Source organism: Panulirus ornatus, chromosome 51 (genome assembly GCF_036320965.1).
Source record: "Panulirus ornatus isolate Po-2019 chromosome 51, ASM3632096v1, whole genome shotgun sequence".
Taxonomy (NCBI): Eukaryota; Metazoa; Arthropoda; class Malacostraca; order Decapoda; family Palinuridae; genus Panulirus; species Panulirus ornatus.
This window is the reverse complement of record NC_092274.1, coordinates 420,180-436,892: the sequence shown is the minus strand read 5'-3', so window position 1 is coordinate 436,892 and position 16,713 is coordinate 420,180. Positions and strand designations below refer to the sequence as shown.

The following is a 16,713-nucleotide window of genomic DNA, read 5'->3' as shown; positions in this document are numbered from 1 at the left end:
GAAGAAGAAAGTTAAGAGTAAATGTGAATAAGAGCAAGGTTATTAGGTACAGTAGGGGTGAGGGTCAAGTCAATTGGGAGGTGAGTTTGAATGGAGAAAAACTGGAGGAAGTGAAGTGTTTTAGATATCTGGGAGTGGATCTGTCAGCGGATGGAACCATGGAAGCGGAAGTGGATCATAGGGTGGGGGAGGGGGCGAAAATATTGGGAGCCTTGAAAAATGTGTGGAAGTCGAGAACATTATCTCGGAAAGCAAAAGTGGGTATGTTTGAAGGAATAGTGGTTCCAACAATGTTGTATGGTTGCGAGGCGTGGGCTGTGGATAGAGATGTGCGCAGGAGGATGGATGTGCTGGAAATGAGATGTTTGAGGACAATGTGTGGTGTGAGGTGGTTTGAGCGAGTGAGTAACGTAAGGGTAAGAGAGATGTGTGGAAATAAAAAGAGCGTGGTTGAGAGAGCAGAAGAGGGTGTTTTGAAATGGTTTGGGCACATGGAGAGAATGAGTGAGGAAAGATTGACCAAGAGGATATATGTGTCGGAGGTGGAAGGAACGAGGAGAAGAGGGAGACCAAATTGGAGGTGGAAAGATGGAGTGAAAAAGATTTTGTGTGATCGGGGCCTGAACATGCAGGAGGGTGAAAGGAGGGCAAGGAATAGAGTGAATTGGAGCGATGTGGTATACAGGGGTTGACGTGCTGTCAGTGGATTGAATCAAGGCATGTGAAGCGTCTGGGGTAAACCATGGAAAGCTGTGTAGGTATGTATATTTGCGTGTGTGGACGTATGTACATGTGTATGGGGGGGGGGGGGTTGGGCCATTTCTTTCGTCTGTTTCCTTGCGCTACCTCGCAAACGCGGGAGACAGCGACAAAGTATAAAAAAAAAAAAAAAAAAAAAAATATATATATATATATATATATATATATATATATATATATATAAATTTTTTTATTGTAATACTTGATGACCGTTTCCTGTGTCAACAAGGTAGCTAGAAATAGCTTGAAGCTTTAGGCTGATAGACCATTAATTATATGTTTGTATTAACAAGCTTGTGCATTTTGTGGAATGGGGAATAATTGATTCAGAATATGTCATCATGCAAGATGCTTATCATACATATATAGAGATTAAAATGTAAAGGAAAGTAAAACCTGGGCACATTGTAATTAAATGGAGAAGAATTATATTGTAAATTTTATGCTACTAGTCATCAAACTTATCATTTTTGATAGTCTGTGTTCCTTGTGTATAGTTTTGATCACACAGAACATTTTAAGCAGAGAGTACTAAACTTTTTGAAATTCATTTGGAATGTTTTTAAAGCAGATTGTTCATAGTTATATTCTTATATAATGAAATAACTTTTTGGTACATGTATATTTTTGTTAAAAATTTCAGAACTAGATGATGGTGCATATAACCCATTGTGGACGACGAAAGGCTTCACCCAGACTTTCCACTTCTGGAAGGAATCCCGCCGAGCCCAGTCTGTTCCACTTAATGCATATCTCACTTATGTTACACTGCCATGGTTTACCATTATCACAGGTAATTGTTGCTTCACCATACTGTAGCTTATTCAGTTCAGTTCATAACACTGAAATTTCATGATCTGACAGCAAAATACTGCCTGGCTCCAGTGCTTACTAGCTGATGTGGGAATGCTAATTGAAGTAGTGCGGTGAAATTTGGTCAAATGATGCAACTCCAGAAAAACTCGTTAGTCTATAATGAATTGTGAAAGTCTTATGAAAATGTTTAAATGAGCAGCTTTTGTATCAGCATTAAGTGTTACAACTCTGCCAGTGTTCAGTATTTGAAGCATTTCTGCCTGATCACTTGTAGTAGTAGTACATTTAAGAAGATGCATGCTGAATATAACAATAGGCAACACTTCTACAAAAGTTTTCTGCCTCACTGTATTAATGTGAAGGATCGTTCAGTAAAAAAAAACCTATATATTTTGAATAAATACGCTTGTGACATGGAGAAATAGACAGAGTGGAAGATTACTGGAGAGAAAGAAATGGTGGAATGGAATAGTGCATGCGAAGGGGCATGTGAGGACAGGGTTGAGGCGAGACTCTTTTGCCGTGGCCACCCATTTTATAGGAGTTCTCAGAGGGAAAGGGCATCAGAGATATGGATGGATAGATTCAAAATATAGAAAACACTTCTGAAAGAGAATTATGATAACTTGTATTTCATGATATTAGTGACTTATTGTTTGTATAGTAATTAGGGTATACCACAGACTAGAAGGAATATGCACAAGTCAAAATATCTTCAAGTACATTCCTCTTATAGAACTCTGTACATCATAGTATCAGTGATCAAATGGCACATCATAGTATCAGTGATCAAATGGTAATCTCCCAAACACTATCACCCTTAGCATTTTTGCTTAATTCAGTTCAGAGAGCTAGCGGTATCACGTTTATCACTCTGTCCTCTATATTTCTGTGAACTTCATTATTTCACATATCTAAAATTTTTCTAAGTTTTCCATCTGTATTCAGCATTCACACGAATGTAAAGTTTGTCTAATGGGTACAGTTAAAGAAATTAAGATGCTGTACTTCAAAAAGACAAGGGATGTATTTGGCAGTCATACAAATGTAAAATTTGTCATATAGGTGCAGTTAACTCTTAAAGAGATCCGATATTTTACTTGGACTATGGATGTACTTGATGAGTTGGTTGTATTGGTATTTTACAACTTTAATTGGCTTTCCCATGTATAAGTGGTTAAGAGAGGTACATACTTTGATGAAATGATTGAAATGTTTTGTGTTCAAGTCCAGCAACTTTTAACTCTTACTCTGCTCTGTACCTCATATGAGGTATCACTCCATGTGGAGTGCTATGTGCTTCAAGTGAGATTTAATGGTTCCTGCCCTCATTTGAATTCCCAGTTGATGTATTATTCCACCTTTTATCCCTAGATATCAATAGCATTCTAACAAACCAGCTAAAAAGAAATAACTTATCACAGTCACCTATAAATTGTCAAAAATGTGTAAATGAACCATCATGACAGGAAGCTAGATTAACAGTCCAACAATTGTAGTCATTTTTAGAATAAAAGGAACAGTTTCTTTTGTGTGAGTGTTTATGCCTTTGATGAAAATTAGGATTTTTTCATTAATGCACATAAATGATGTTTTGTGTGTAATGATATGTGAATATGTAGATAATGCATATTATTAAAAGAAATGTGTATATGCAAAAGATGTGTAAATAATAAAAAATGGGATTTTTAGAATTATGCATGGAAAAGAAACTTAAAGCATGTAATATGTTTAGGTATATTTTAAATAATATCACAACTAAAAAATCCCACAGTCATTGTATACTAAATGAGGAACATTACTACCATCCTCTGCCCTTCCCCTGTCCAACATATGCCCGTTAATTGGTGTTGATTGCAGGAAAAATATTTCATGTACCTCTTTTGTGGTTACACATTTGTGAGTGACTAAGAGAGTGTTTCTGTTAACCTTGTGACTTTATCAAAGTTGTTTTTGTTTTCTTGAATTGTAGAATTATATGTTACAGTAAAAATTCTTATGTAGATATCAGTTATCTTGTTGTTTAGACTTGTCAGATAAAAAATCAATTTCACTCATTATAAAGAGGACTCCTTTAGTTATAGTGCCTGTACAAAACCTTGTCTGCTTCCCATATATTTTCAAAGGTAATAGATGACTAAGGTTGGTTTTGGGTACAATGATGCTCTCAGTGTGAAATCATTGTACATCTGGTCTCTGAAACTAGTGTTTCTAACGATTTGAGCATTGGCAGCCCACTTCAGTGTGCCTCAGGCTATCTCTTGGTAAGGCTGATCTGTTCGCTTCATTTTGGCAATTTTTCTTCCAGGTCCTTTATTTCTTCCACCTATGCTTCAAGATGGTTAGCTTTCACCTTTCTAAGAGGGAAAAGCCCAAATTTTCACCTGGAAACAAGAAAATGCCAGTACATGTGAGATTCTTTGTGACTGGGCACTGAGAATGCATGATCACGTGGCTGCCTGCCTGGTAGTGTTCATGGCCTTCCTGACAGCATCATTCCACCACCAAAACCTATCCCTGGTTGCCTAAGGAAGACTTCTAGGTCTACAGATAACCTCCTAAGAAGAGAAGGATTGAAGCAACTTTTCATTTCAGCTGCTGAACTCAAGAAAACCCATCTAAAACTTTTAGGAAACGTCTCTCAAAGAATGATTCAACATTGTCGGTGAAAGGACTTTCACATTCCCTCCTGAATGCCAGCTGCCACACATCTGCTTATGAAGGAAATGAAATGCAAGCAACTTGCATCTGCAAAGAAAAACAAGGTTTGGAGAGAGCAACAGTGGAAGTAAGGCAAGGGAGGGGTGAGGAGGCCAGAGGGTGCCAGCTGATATGACTCACTTCATAGTGAAGTTACTGAAACACTCTGATAGTGTGATCTGGGGTTGCTTTAATGGTTCAGTGGGTAGGGAAGGGTTGTACTTCTTACCTGAAACTCTACAGTGAATGGAGAGCAGTACATTAAAGTCTTGGAGGACTATCTGCTTCCTTTTCATGTGATTCACTGGTGTTGTCACTTTATGCAGGATAGTGACCCAGCCATAAGTCTAGAAAGATGATGAACTGGTTATCAGAGAAAAATATTCAACTACTGGAGTTACCTAGGAACTCGTCAGACCTTTACCAAATTGTAAACTCTTGGAACCAGATGAAAGCCAAGCTTGCTTGCTTCCTGCAACATGTCATTACCTCACCTCATTCAGATCAAAACCCTAGTGACCCAAAACATGGACTGAGAATACTTCAGGACTCTGGCCATTTTCATGCCCAGATGTCTTCAGATGGTAATCATGACAAAGTACTAGAATGTGTGTGACATTGCCTTTGAAAATATATAAAGGGGAGAGACTATTTTTTTTCCTGGACACTAGTTTAGATGTTGATTACATTTAACTGTTTTGATTCTCAGTAAGTGTATCATTCTCTTTCAACTTCAAATTTTTGTACATTTCAGATATACTTGATCATCGGACCGGTCCCATCCTTACCTTCTAGCACCTGTGTGATGAATTTAAAGTATTGATCTTTCTAATGGACTTCAGAAATGTCCTTCGCCTCGTACTTCAAATACTGTTTATGTGAGACATGTCTGAAAAATCTTTACTTGTATACAAAGACTACCTGAGGATGTCTTCTAAAGACATCATTTTTATTTTGAAACAAATTTTTTTACACTTTCCTGTAAAGTATAGAAGTGTTATTGTTCTTGATTTTACAATTATAGCTCTGGTCTTTAAGTATTACCAGGGAATAATGAGTACACTATCCTCAATTTTTTCTTTATACTCAGCAACTCTTTGAAGTTGGTGAATATGAGGAAAAGAAGAGTATTTTGATTTTTATTGTACAAACTGTTTTTGGGGTTGAGTTTTGCTAATAAAGACAAGTAGAACTTTTTCCATATAATACTGCTATATGCTTTGTGCTGGGTAAATCTTGCATAATCTCAGTAGTAAGTATCTTTTACCACTCATCATATGTCCAAACAAATTCCAGAATCATTGGTCCATATTGTCTCTCTCAACACCTGCATCTAACATACAGCTCTACTTAAAAAAAAAATCATACACTTTGATCACTCTTTTTATCTAGCATATCTAGATATTTCACTAACAGCTTACTAGTCACACTAATCCTTCTAACCTTGCACATTAAGTTCTACCTTACCTGTATTTTCTTTTTGTTTTTACCTTGTCATCTACTTACACAATATCATAATTTTTGTTTCCCCTCTTTGACATCTCATGTAACAGATGTATCTGTTCAGGAGAATAGTTGTAGAAAGTAGGAAATGATAGAAGTTTGACAAGTATTTGAACATACCCCATTAGATTTAGTTTCATATTAAGTGCATTGGTCACTGTATGACTAACAAATATGGGTAAATGATTAACTAACCTGCCAGTTAACTTATCTGCCAACATATTTCTTTTACTGACCGGTCTTTTGTCCGAACTGCCAGAGTAAGACATTATACTTGAAAACAGTTGTCTGTCTTAGGCTGATAGTATGGAATGAGATGTTAATTCAAAAATAGTGTATGCAAATATTTATAGATCCTGCTGAAATGGGATGTAGGATTGGGAGAGAGAAATTTCATATGAAATAAAGATTCATAAAGGAAATGGTTCACTGCTAAACAAAAAATAAGGATCATGTGCAGAGATTGCCTGGGAATGTGAAGAATGGGTAAACAAAAAAAATCCGGGGAATAGTTTAGTTTATTTAGGTAATCATATGTCAGTGTAAAAGAGTGAAAGATGTGGAAGGTGGACAGTAACTCAGTATTTGGAGAGGACGGTCTTAAACCACTCTATTACTATGTTTTACATCACATAAAAATGGAGTACTGTATATCATATAATCACAAATATGATTTATAACATAAGAGGTGTTTATATATTACAAAGCTTTTTGTCCCCATTTCATGGTCAAATGAACAGCAGTACTATGATAAGTATTAATGATATTACATATGATTTTATTTATATTATTAACCATGAAAAAAATAATATTATAAATCAAGGACTCTAATTCTGCAATATATTTACATATGATTATTTATGATGGTTTTGCAGTTAGTATTTATGCTCCTATTTAAAAGTAACTTAGACATAAAGCTATATCTTTATATTTATTGTATATCCATAGTATGTCTTTTTACATGGCCCAGTTAAGTTGTGCATTGAATCCTTTTTCCATATAGGAATACTAGTATTATATCTTTAAACACATGACATTGAAATGAATACCTTTCTATTCTATTTCTCTCCTTAGCATTCTATTCTGTAATCATGAGAGATTATCTCGGAAAATTAGGATTTGAATCTTTCATCCTTCAATAATTCAGGTAAAGAAGCACATGGTTTTCCTTCCCTGTGCCATCCACTCAACCATGGCATTGGCAGCTCACTCATTTTGGGACCACCTTCAGCCAGTTTGACATTGGCCTCATAGATGATGTCATTGACCTCTTTCTAGTTGTCTTACAACACAGACTTCTTTTGGATCATGTGCTGACATTATGTCTGCTATCAGACAACCTTTATCCATCCTATGGATCGGTTCTTTTCTCCTTTTTAATTAGCTTTTAAGAGAATGTTGTATTGTATGTGTGCTTTGGTTAGTGTTTTAGGATACTTTTATTTTATTCTTTTTATTATACTTTGTCGCTGTCTCCCGCATTAGCGAGGTAGCGCAAGGAAACAGACGAAAGAATGGCCTAACCCACCTACTTACACATGTATATACATACACGTCCACACATGCACATGCAGGAGGGTGAAAGGCATGCAAGGAATAGAGTGAATTGGAAAAATGTGTTATACCGGTGTCAATGTGCTGTCAGTGGATTGAACCAGGGCATGTGAAGCGTCTGGGGTAAACCATGGAAAGTTTTGTGGGACCTGGATGTGGAAAGGGAGCTGTGGTTTCAGTGCATTATACTTGGCAGCTAGAGACTGAGTGTGAACGAATGTGGCCTTTGTTGTCTTTTCCTAGTGCTACCTTGTGCACATGCGGGGGAGGGGAATGTCAGTTCATGTGGCGGGGTGGCGACGGGAATGAATAAGGGCAGACAGTATGAATTATGTACATGTGTATATATGTATATGTGTGTATATATATATATCCCCTGGGGATAGGGGATTAAGAATACTTCCCACGTATTCCCTGCGTGTCGTAGAAGGCGACTAAAAGGGGAGGGAGCGGGGGGCTGGAAATCCTCCCCTCTCGTTTTTTTTTTTTTTTTTTTTTTCAATTTTCCAAAAGAAGGAACAGAGAATTGGGCCAGGTGAGGGTATTCCCTCAAAGGCCCAGTCCTCTGTTCTTAACACTACCTCGCTAATGCGGGAAATGGCGAATAGTTTGAAAGAAGAAAGAGAATATATATATATATATATATATATATATTATATATATTTTATTTATTTATTATACTTTGTCGCTGTCTCCCTGGGGATAGGGGAGAAAGAATACTTCCCACGTATTCCCTGCGTGTCATAGAAGGCGGCTAAAAGGGGAGGGAGCGGGGGCTGGAAATCCTCCCCTCTCATTTTTAATTTTCCAAAAGAAGGAACAGAGAGAGGGGCCAAGTGAGGATATTCCCTCAAAGGCTCAGTCCTCTCTTCTTAACGCTACCTTGCTAACGTGGGAAATGGCAGATAGTTAGAAAAAAAAAGGCCCTGGTTCGATCCATTGACAGCATGTCGACCCTGGTATAACACATCGTTCCAATTCACTCTATTCCTTGCACGCCTTTCACCCTCCTCTATGTTCAGGCCCCAATCACTCAAAATCTTTTTCACTCCATCCTTCCACCTCCAATTTGGTCATCCCCTTCTCCTCATTCCCTCTACCTCTGACACATATATCCTCTTTGTCAATCTTTCCTCATTCATTCTCTCCGTATGTCCAAACCACAGACCATAGGGAGACAGCTAAATGTTTTGTAGAGTGGAAATCCTTTCTTCCTCAGGTGCAATGTCTCGAGCATTTTTTTCTGGTTTTCGTACCCTCAACTCTTCCTCCCTTCCCCCCTCTCTCACCAGTCTCTGAACTGTGACAGCTTTTAAGATAATGTCTGCTTCTATGAATTCCAAGCTATAAGGCTGCCAGAAGAAGGTGACCTGCTGCTGCCATGGTTGAATGAAGAACAAAGGATGGAGGAGGCCATTTCTTTACTAGAATTACAAAGGGATACAAGGTGTAAACCCTGTTTTTCATACAGAGAATCTCTTGTGCTTGCTGGACACCGTCTTAGAGAGGAAAGGTTTTTCACTTTTTTAAACCTACATTTTTTGTACATTAACATCATGATAGTATTTCAAGGTGCTTGGTTTAGATATCTTTGCAAGTGAAATGATTAAATGGTGCTGCTATTACCTCTTTTACATGTTCAAAATGGTATGGCAACCTTTTGATAATGAGTTTATAGGGTACTAACTTTATATGCATGATATTCATCTCTTTCTTTCACTAATATTTGAGTAATTTTTTTTTTCACATTATATTTACCTCCTCCTCTGTCATATATTTTTTTCTATTTTTTTGTTATGCTTTGTCGCTGTCTCCTGCATTAGCGAGGTAGCGCAAGGAAACAGATGAAAGAATGGCCCAACCCACCCACATACACATGTATATACATAAACGCCCACACATGCACAAATACATACCTATACATTTCACCGTATACATACATATACATACCCAGATATATACATATATGCACATGTACATATTCATACATGCTGCCTTCATCCACTCCCGCCGCCACCCCACCACACATGAAATGGCACCCCCCCCTCACCCGGTGTGCATGCAAGGTAGCGCTAGGAAAAGACAACAAAGGCCACATTTGTTCACACTCAGTCTCTAGCTGTCATGTGTAATGCACTGAAACCACAGCTCCCTTTCCACATCCAGGCCCCACAGAACTTTCCATGCCCTGGTTCAATCCATTGACAGCACGTCGACCCCATTATACCACATCATTCCAATTCACTCTATTCCTTGGACTTCTTTCACCCTCCTGTATTTTTAAGCCCCAATCACTCAAAATTTTTTCACTCCATCCTTCCCTTCCACCTCCAATTTGGTCTCCCACTTCCCCTCGTTCCCTCCACCTCTTGACACATATATCCTATTTGTCAATCTTTGCTCACTCATTCTCTCCATGTGACCAAATCATTTCAATAAACCCTCTTATGCTCTCTCAACTACACTTTTTATTACCACACATCTCTCATACCCTTTCATTACTTGCTTGTTCCAAACCACCTCACACCACATATTGTTCTCAAACATCTTATTTCCAACACATCCACCCTCCTCTGCATAACCCTATCTATAGCCCATGCCTCTCAACCATATAACATTGTTGGAATCACTATTCCTTCAAACATACCCATTTTTGTTCTCTGAGATAATATTCTCACCTTCCACACATTTCTCAACGCTTCCAGAACCTTCGCCCCCTCCTCCACCCTGCGACTCACTTCCGCTTCCATGGTTCCATCCGCTGCTACGTCCACTCCCAGATATCTAAAACACTTCACTTCCTCCAGTTTTTCTCCATTCAAACTTACCTCCCAATTGACTTGTCCCTCAACCCTACTGTACCTAATAACCTTGCTCATATTCACATTTACTCTCAGCTTTCTTCTTTCACACACTTTACCAAACTCAGTCACCAACTTCTGCAGTTTCTCACCCGAATCAGCCACCAGTGTTGTATCATAAGTGAACAACAACAACTGACTCACTTCCCAAGCCCTCTCATCCCCAACAGACTGCATACTTGCCCCTCTCTCCAAAACTCTTGCATTCACCTCACTAACAACCTCATCCATAAACAAATTAAACAACCATGGAGATATCATGCACCCCTGCCGCAAACTGACATTCACTGGAAACCATTCACTTTCCTCTCTTCCTACTCCTACACATGCCTTACATTCTCGATAAAAAGTTTTCGCTGCTTCTAGCAACTTAACTCCCACACCACACATGAAATGACACCTCCCTTCCCCCGCATGCGCGCAAGGTAGCGCTAGGAAAGGACAACAAAGTCCACATTTGTCCTCACTCAGACTCTAGCTGTCATGTGCAAATGCCGTCTCCCGCGCCAGTGAGGTAGGGCAAGGAAACAGACGAGGAATGGCCAAACCCACCCACATACACATGGATATACATAAATGCCCATATATGCACATATACATACATATGCATTTCAACATATACATACATACACATACACAGACATATATATACACGTACATATTCATACTCTCTGCCTTCATCCATTCCTGTCGCCACCCTGCCACACATGAATCTTGCTTGCTGATATTGGGTGTGGATCTCTCTCATGTTACTATTCTTTCTTTCTCTAATTAGTATTCCATGAAGATGCAGTCATCCCTTTTTCAAGCTATTATCATCTCACCAATCTAATAGTGGGTGTAGACAGATATATGTATTGATACATTGATATCTTTATTTGATCTGAAAATAGATGTATTGTAGGTCAAATGAGATCTGTCTTTAGTGTATTTTCATCTTTTTATTTTGCCTGAAAGTAGATTTAGGGACAAAGAGATTTAATCTGTTTATTTTCATTCATCACTTTATCTCTTACAAAATGTATATACACAGAGATCTCTCTTTAATATTTCACTTATCTTTTCTCTTGTCATATTTTACCTGTAGAAAAAGAGATCTCATTTTGTATTTCTCTCTTGTGTATGTAGGAACAAAAATATCCTTTTGATATGATGCTTTGTCTCTTTTCTGTCACTAGGTGCAGAAGTAACGAGAGGTCTCTTTTTAATACTAGTGCTATCTCTTTCTCTAACTGATACTGGATACATGGAGATCTTATTGATAAGCCCACTTTCTTTTTCTGATATTCAACACAGATCGAGAGATCTCTCTTAATGTTACTCATCCTCTTCACTGTATGGGATAGGATGTAGATACTTGAAATTCCTCTCTTTTATATCAGTGCTATCTAAATCTTTCTATTCATTACTGGACATGGAGATATCTTTTTGTAAGATGTCTTTTTGTAATATCACGTAAACTCTGTTCAGTTTCTGCATGCTTTCATGGTGAGACGAAACAGACAATCATGTCATCACTTTAGGTACCGTACAGCTATTAACAAGTTGGACTTATTGACATAACAGTAATGCTTGTAACAGTTATAAAAACTTTTGCAGGCAGCTTTGCATAAACAAGTAAAGGTTTCTTTGAACTGCAATGCAAATTATATGTAAAAAATATGAAAAGAAAGATAATGCACCACCAAATAAGTTATGAGGAATATTGAGCATGGTGAGTAAGTTAGTAGAAACAGACAAAGTGGGGAATGCTCATGATATGCTGTTCATGATTTTGTGATGTGTATTTCCTTAAAAGGTATATGAATGTAAGCAAAGAGTAATTAATGGAAGAACAAAGCCATAATGAAAGAATTCATATGAGAGTTTTATCATTTTCATCTCAAAATATCTAATAGTTATTCTGTTGTGGACTTTCTTCTGTTACCACATTGTCAATCTTTCATAGATATGTTTCACAACACTAGTATCAGCTAATATATTAGAAAATGTTATGCTGACATGACTGTTGCCATTTGTAATCTTATGTGGGGGCTGCTAGGGGATAGGAAATAAGAAAACAGAGAAATTAGTAAATGGTGATAAAGATATGCTCACAGTTTTAAAACTTGTTTAGGATGATTTACCTTTTCAGTGGCCTCCTGGACCTACCTACTTACAAGTATGCATGACAAGATTTTGCCATGAAGGCAACATGGCAACAGTTGCACAAGGAATAACAACAGAATAGATACTCTTACCTCAGCAACTCACTGCTCTTTTTATGCTTCAGATTTTTAGTACAGTTACTATGTTTATTGTGTGCAAGGCACTTTATGATCTGGTAGGTTTCCTTCAAGTACTCTGTTCTTTGTTTATCATATTGTACTTATTACTGCATATCATTGTAGAAGTACCTTAAGGAGATGGTACTTTGTTTATAGCCATTATTTTTCTCATTTGATTTACTTTTTTTTATACCAATTTAACCCTTTGCCTAGATATGTAGTAAAAATGATAGATCATTGAAAAAGGTTCCCTAATATGTCACCCTAAATCCACCAAAATAAGTATATTTATATGCAATAAGCCATTTTTTGTGGGTAGAGCATGTTGGGTTTCATAAAATCATTCCCTAAGACAACAATATGAGCATGTCATTAGCCAGATACTTGATTCTAATCATTAGGTTTCCCCTTTACCTGGGTAACTTTACCTTACTCACTGTTAATGTATTTGCTACAAAGAATATGTTTTACCATCTCAGTGTTCTCTTTCTTGATGTGTCAGTCTCTTAGAACTTCTCATCTTTTCAAACATCTGTAATTCAGTTTCTGTAGGCTACACCATTTGTATAAAAATCTACTTGAACAAGATGGCTGTTAGAGGGATTGTTGAGTCTCTGTTAATGTAAGCAGGTGTAATCTGAGCATAAATTTGGTGGCCAGTTGATAGACTGCAGGTACTTAAGATATTTTTTGATAGAAAAACGTGGGTTAAGAAGAGTGGTAAGGTATGGAATGAAGAAGAGTGGTAAGGTAAGGAATGAAGTTTGAGAAAATTGCAGTTAGAGCAACAGGAATTTGATAAAACTACAGGTAGCCTGCAGAAGTGGTGAGGTCAAATAGAAGACAAGGACATGGAAAGATTGTATTTTCCATGGTTGAATCATGCTATTCCTGATAAAGATATGTGTAATCCTTGCAATCATTCCTGTGGTAGCATATACAGACTACTTCAACTTCAGGATGTCTTAAGAGCTTGATTAGAACTGCTTCCTTTCTTATTATGATTGGGTCCGATTTGGGGTCGGATGATTCACTCTTTTCTTAAATCTTGCCACATAGTCAAAAAGCATGTAGTTAAGAGTAAGCCATTCCATGCATGAATGATATTGTCTAGATTTTGAAGTTCAAAGATGATAATGATGATGATGGTATTCAGATATAATGAAATTGTCAAGATTTAAGGAGATATATTCACCTGATAAGAGGATTTTCCAGTCAAAGAAGAATTTTCAAGTATGAATTATTAATCCATTGCTATGTTGCATGGAATTCCTTTCAAATTTGGATGTCCACTTCTACCCTTAATTTTTTATATAAACCTGCATTTGACAACTGAGGTCGTAAACAACAAATGATTGTATAACAAGAATCATCATGTCATCTCGTTATTGTTAAGTGATGATCATGTCATCACCATCTTTCCAGTAAGTTATGTTGATGCTTAAAAACTTAACTTCATGCCTTAGGTGTTTTTACCTGGTAAAATAAGAATATGCTGAATGATGCATGAAAGTGTTGATGCATTAGTATGAAGGAATAATCTTGAATAGTATTTTTCATGTATTATATGAGTGTGGATGTAGAGAACTTATTCTCAAATATTTAATGGATTATTCTAGCTGTTTTCTTTGGAAAGGGTTAAGACAAAAGTGAGGATAAAAAAGACCTAAGATTCATGGAGCCATTGGAAAGTTACTCAAGAATTAGTCAGGTGTCACTTGTCATGTTACGTCCAGATTTTGATAAATCAAATGGCTGCCCTTTAGGTATGCCTGTACTCTGAATCTATTTTAATAGTTTTGCCCTAAACAGATCAGATATTCATATTGGTCACATAGGAAACTCTTTAGACTTAGATATATTTGCATGGAAAAATTTATGCAAGGCACAACTGTTTTCAGTGTAGGTAGGAAATTCTGTGAAAACAAATTCATTTTATGTTAAGCACAACTAACCACATAAGTTAATTATAAAATTACATATGTTAGAGATGGTGATAATATTTCAGTGTCATCAGTGTCATTTTTAAGCTTCACATGGTTAAAGAAATGTATAACATATTACCAGGCTATTTCAAAGAACCTTTTCCATGTAGATTTTATAAAATTCATGGTTGGGCATCAGACTTGTGTGTATTTGTATCTGATTCTTGATTATTTATATTTTACTTCTTAAGAAATCTTTAACATGCCTAGCCTTGTCTGGTTGTACAATATACTGTGATGTACTTTATGGTAAAAGATTGTACTAATTCAAGGGTCACATGATGAGCCTTTTTTCTCTCTGTTATTTGATGAACCACACAGTTATGTTCCTTAGAACATATACTTACTTGGATGTAAGAATTGAGTTTAGAACATATTCCTACTTGGACGGAAGAAATTATGAATGATTATTTCAATACAGACTCTTAAGATACAATCATACTAACCAGAACTAATATCGGTGCAATATTAATAGATGATAAGATTTGACTCTAATAATTTTCTCTATATTATTAGGGTACATCATGGTAAGGATGGAATTAGAAACCCTGCCTATGAAAAGATTTATTTAGGTATTTATTATTCAATTGAAATAAATTGCAGACTAGATGTTGTCGATAAGGTCAATAAGTTGTCCTTTCAAGCCCTTGATGTTGTCTGCTTCTTCAGAATACAACCATTGTCTCATTTAGTTTTACAGTATTCTTTGTTAGATTAATGCTTAAACCTTTTTAAATTGCTAGTCACATAAATCAAAATGAATTTAAAGCTATGAATTAAGTGTCTTTTCAACAAATCACAATGGGAATTGTAAATGTTGAATTTTTTACGAAACATGCATTAATATTTTCATAGACAATAGTAATATTTCAAAGGCTTGGGTTCCTAATATAAACTTGACTGTTTTTATAACTAATATAATACAATTGTTAGTCATACTTTATATTGAAAAATGTATTTTATTAGTTTTCACTTACTGGTAAGTGTCACTTCAGTATGCAGTTTAATTGTTTATTTTGTTAGTTTCAGTTTTTTATTCTACTATTTGTTAAGCATAGTTAGTTTTTGTTGGCATATATGCTAACACAGTGTGAAAGGTATACTTACCCACATGAAGATGCAGTCCACAGCATATTTGATACACAACTTTATAAAAACTACTTAAAAGATTTACTCAGTAGTAAGTGCATTATGGAGGATTATTTTTTTATATGAGATACTACAGGTTTATTTGTCTTGTGAAGAACGTCAATAATGTTTATATGCAAGTTTCTAGCTAATGTTTATATCAAACTTGATGTTGGCAGTGTTGACAGTCTAAACCCTTTGGTTCACTATCGGCGAATATTCATTTCAGATATTTTAACGTGTGAAATTCACAGTATGATGGCTGGATTTTACAGCATATTGGGTACATTACAAGGCCATTGTTAGTGAATTTTTCCCAGCAGTAATCATGATTATCAGCATCATGGTAACTATAATGCACTCATTCATTTAGGCAATGTACAGAAATCAGATCATATTAGTTGTGGGCTGTTAATGATGAGGATGCCCAAAGATATGTCTCTTAAACTGAATTAAGAAACCATGATGCTGTAAAATAAATGAAACCAAAGATCTTCACTTTGTAAAAGAGCGTATATTAGGTATCTAGCTCATATGGTTCTGTCACTGTTTACAGGAATTTACACTACTTGGGTAATTTATCACTCTCACAGTGACTGTAATAAGGTTGATTTGTTAGTTGAATTTGTACTTTCAGGGCTTTCCTTGAAAATGGTTAATAAGTTAATAAAAAAGCTAAAGTTAAGGTAATGCTGTTGAAAGGTCTTTTGATAAGTTTTATGATATTTCCATTACAGTAGACTCTCAGTTATTTACATTTCCATTAAACGTGCAGTTTTTTACACTTCAGATAAGCATTTATTAGTTTTCTCCTCAAACAAGAAACCTGACATTATCCCCCAAATTCTCAAATACTGCAAAAATTAATTAAAAAACATGAATGAAGGTGTGTATGATCATTAAACACAACAGATTTTTGAGTTACCAGGGTTTGAAACTTGAATATATACCCACACAAATGCAGTTATAGTCCTGTATAATAATTAAACATAAGAATTTATGTACCAGCATCTGATTTTTATCTACATATCCACAGAAATGCAAATGAGGTCATGTATGATCATACACACTTCAGTATTTTAAGTTTCTGGTGCATGTAACTAGCTGGTATGATTAACTTTTAGTAGCAACTAATGAAAC

General features: G+C 36.2%; 1 protein-coding gene across 3 annotated transcripts in view; it reads left to right on the top strand.

Annotated features, from left to right (window-relative positions):
• The window catches only part of LOC139764780 (uncharacterized), a 65,131-nt gene extending 48,873 nt beyond the window's left edge, over window positions 1–16,258 (top strand). For 2 of the 3 annotated variants that reach the window (XM_071691662.1, XM_071691661.1), the window contains exons 10-11: window positions 1,403–1,552; window positions 5,030–16,258. In XM_071691662.1, coding sequence (XP_071547763.1) covers window positions 1,403–1,552; window positions 5,030–5,070 — 191 coding nt within the window. In that variant the 3' untranslated portion in view covers window positions 5,071–16,258. The remainder of the gene's footprint in view (window positions 1–1,402; window positions 1,553–5,029) is intronic. The other variant, XR_011716465.1, reaches the window with a different exon arrangement.
• Window positions 16,259–16,713: the final 455 nt, after the last annotated feature.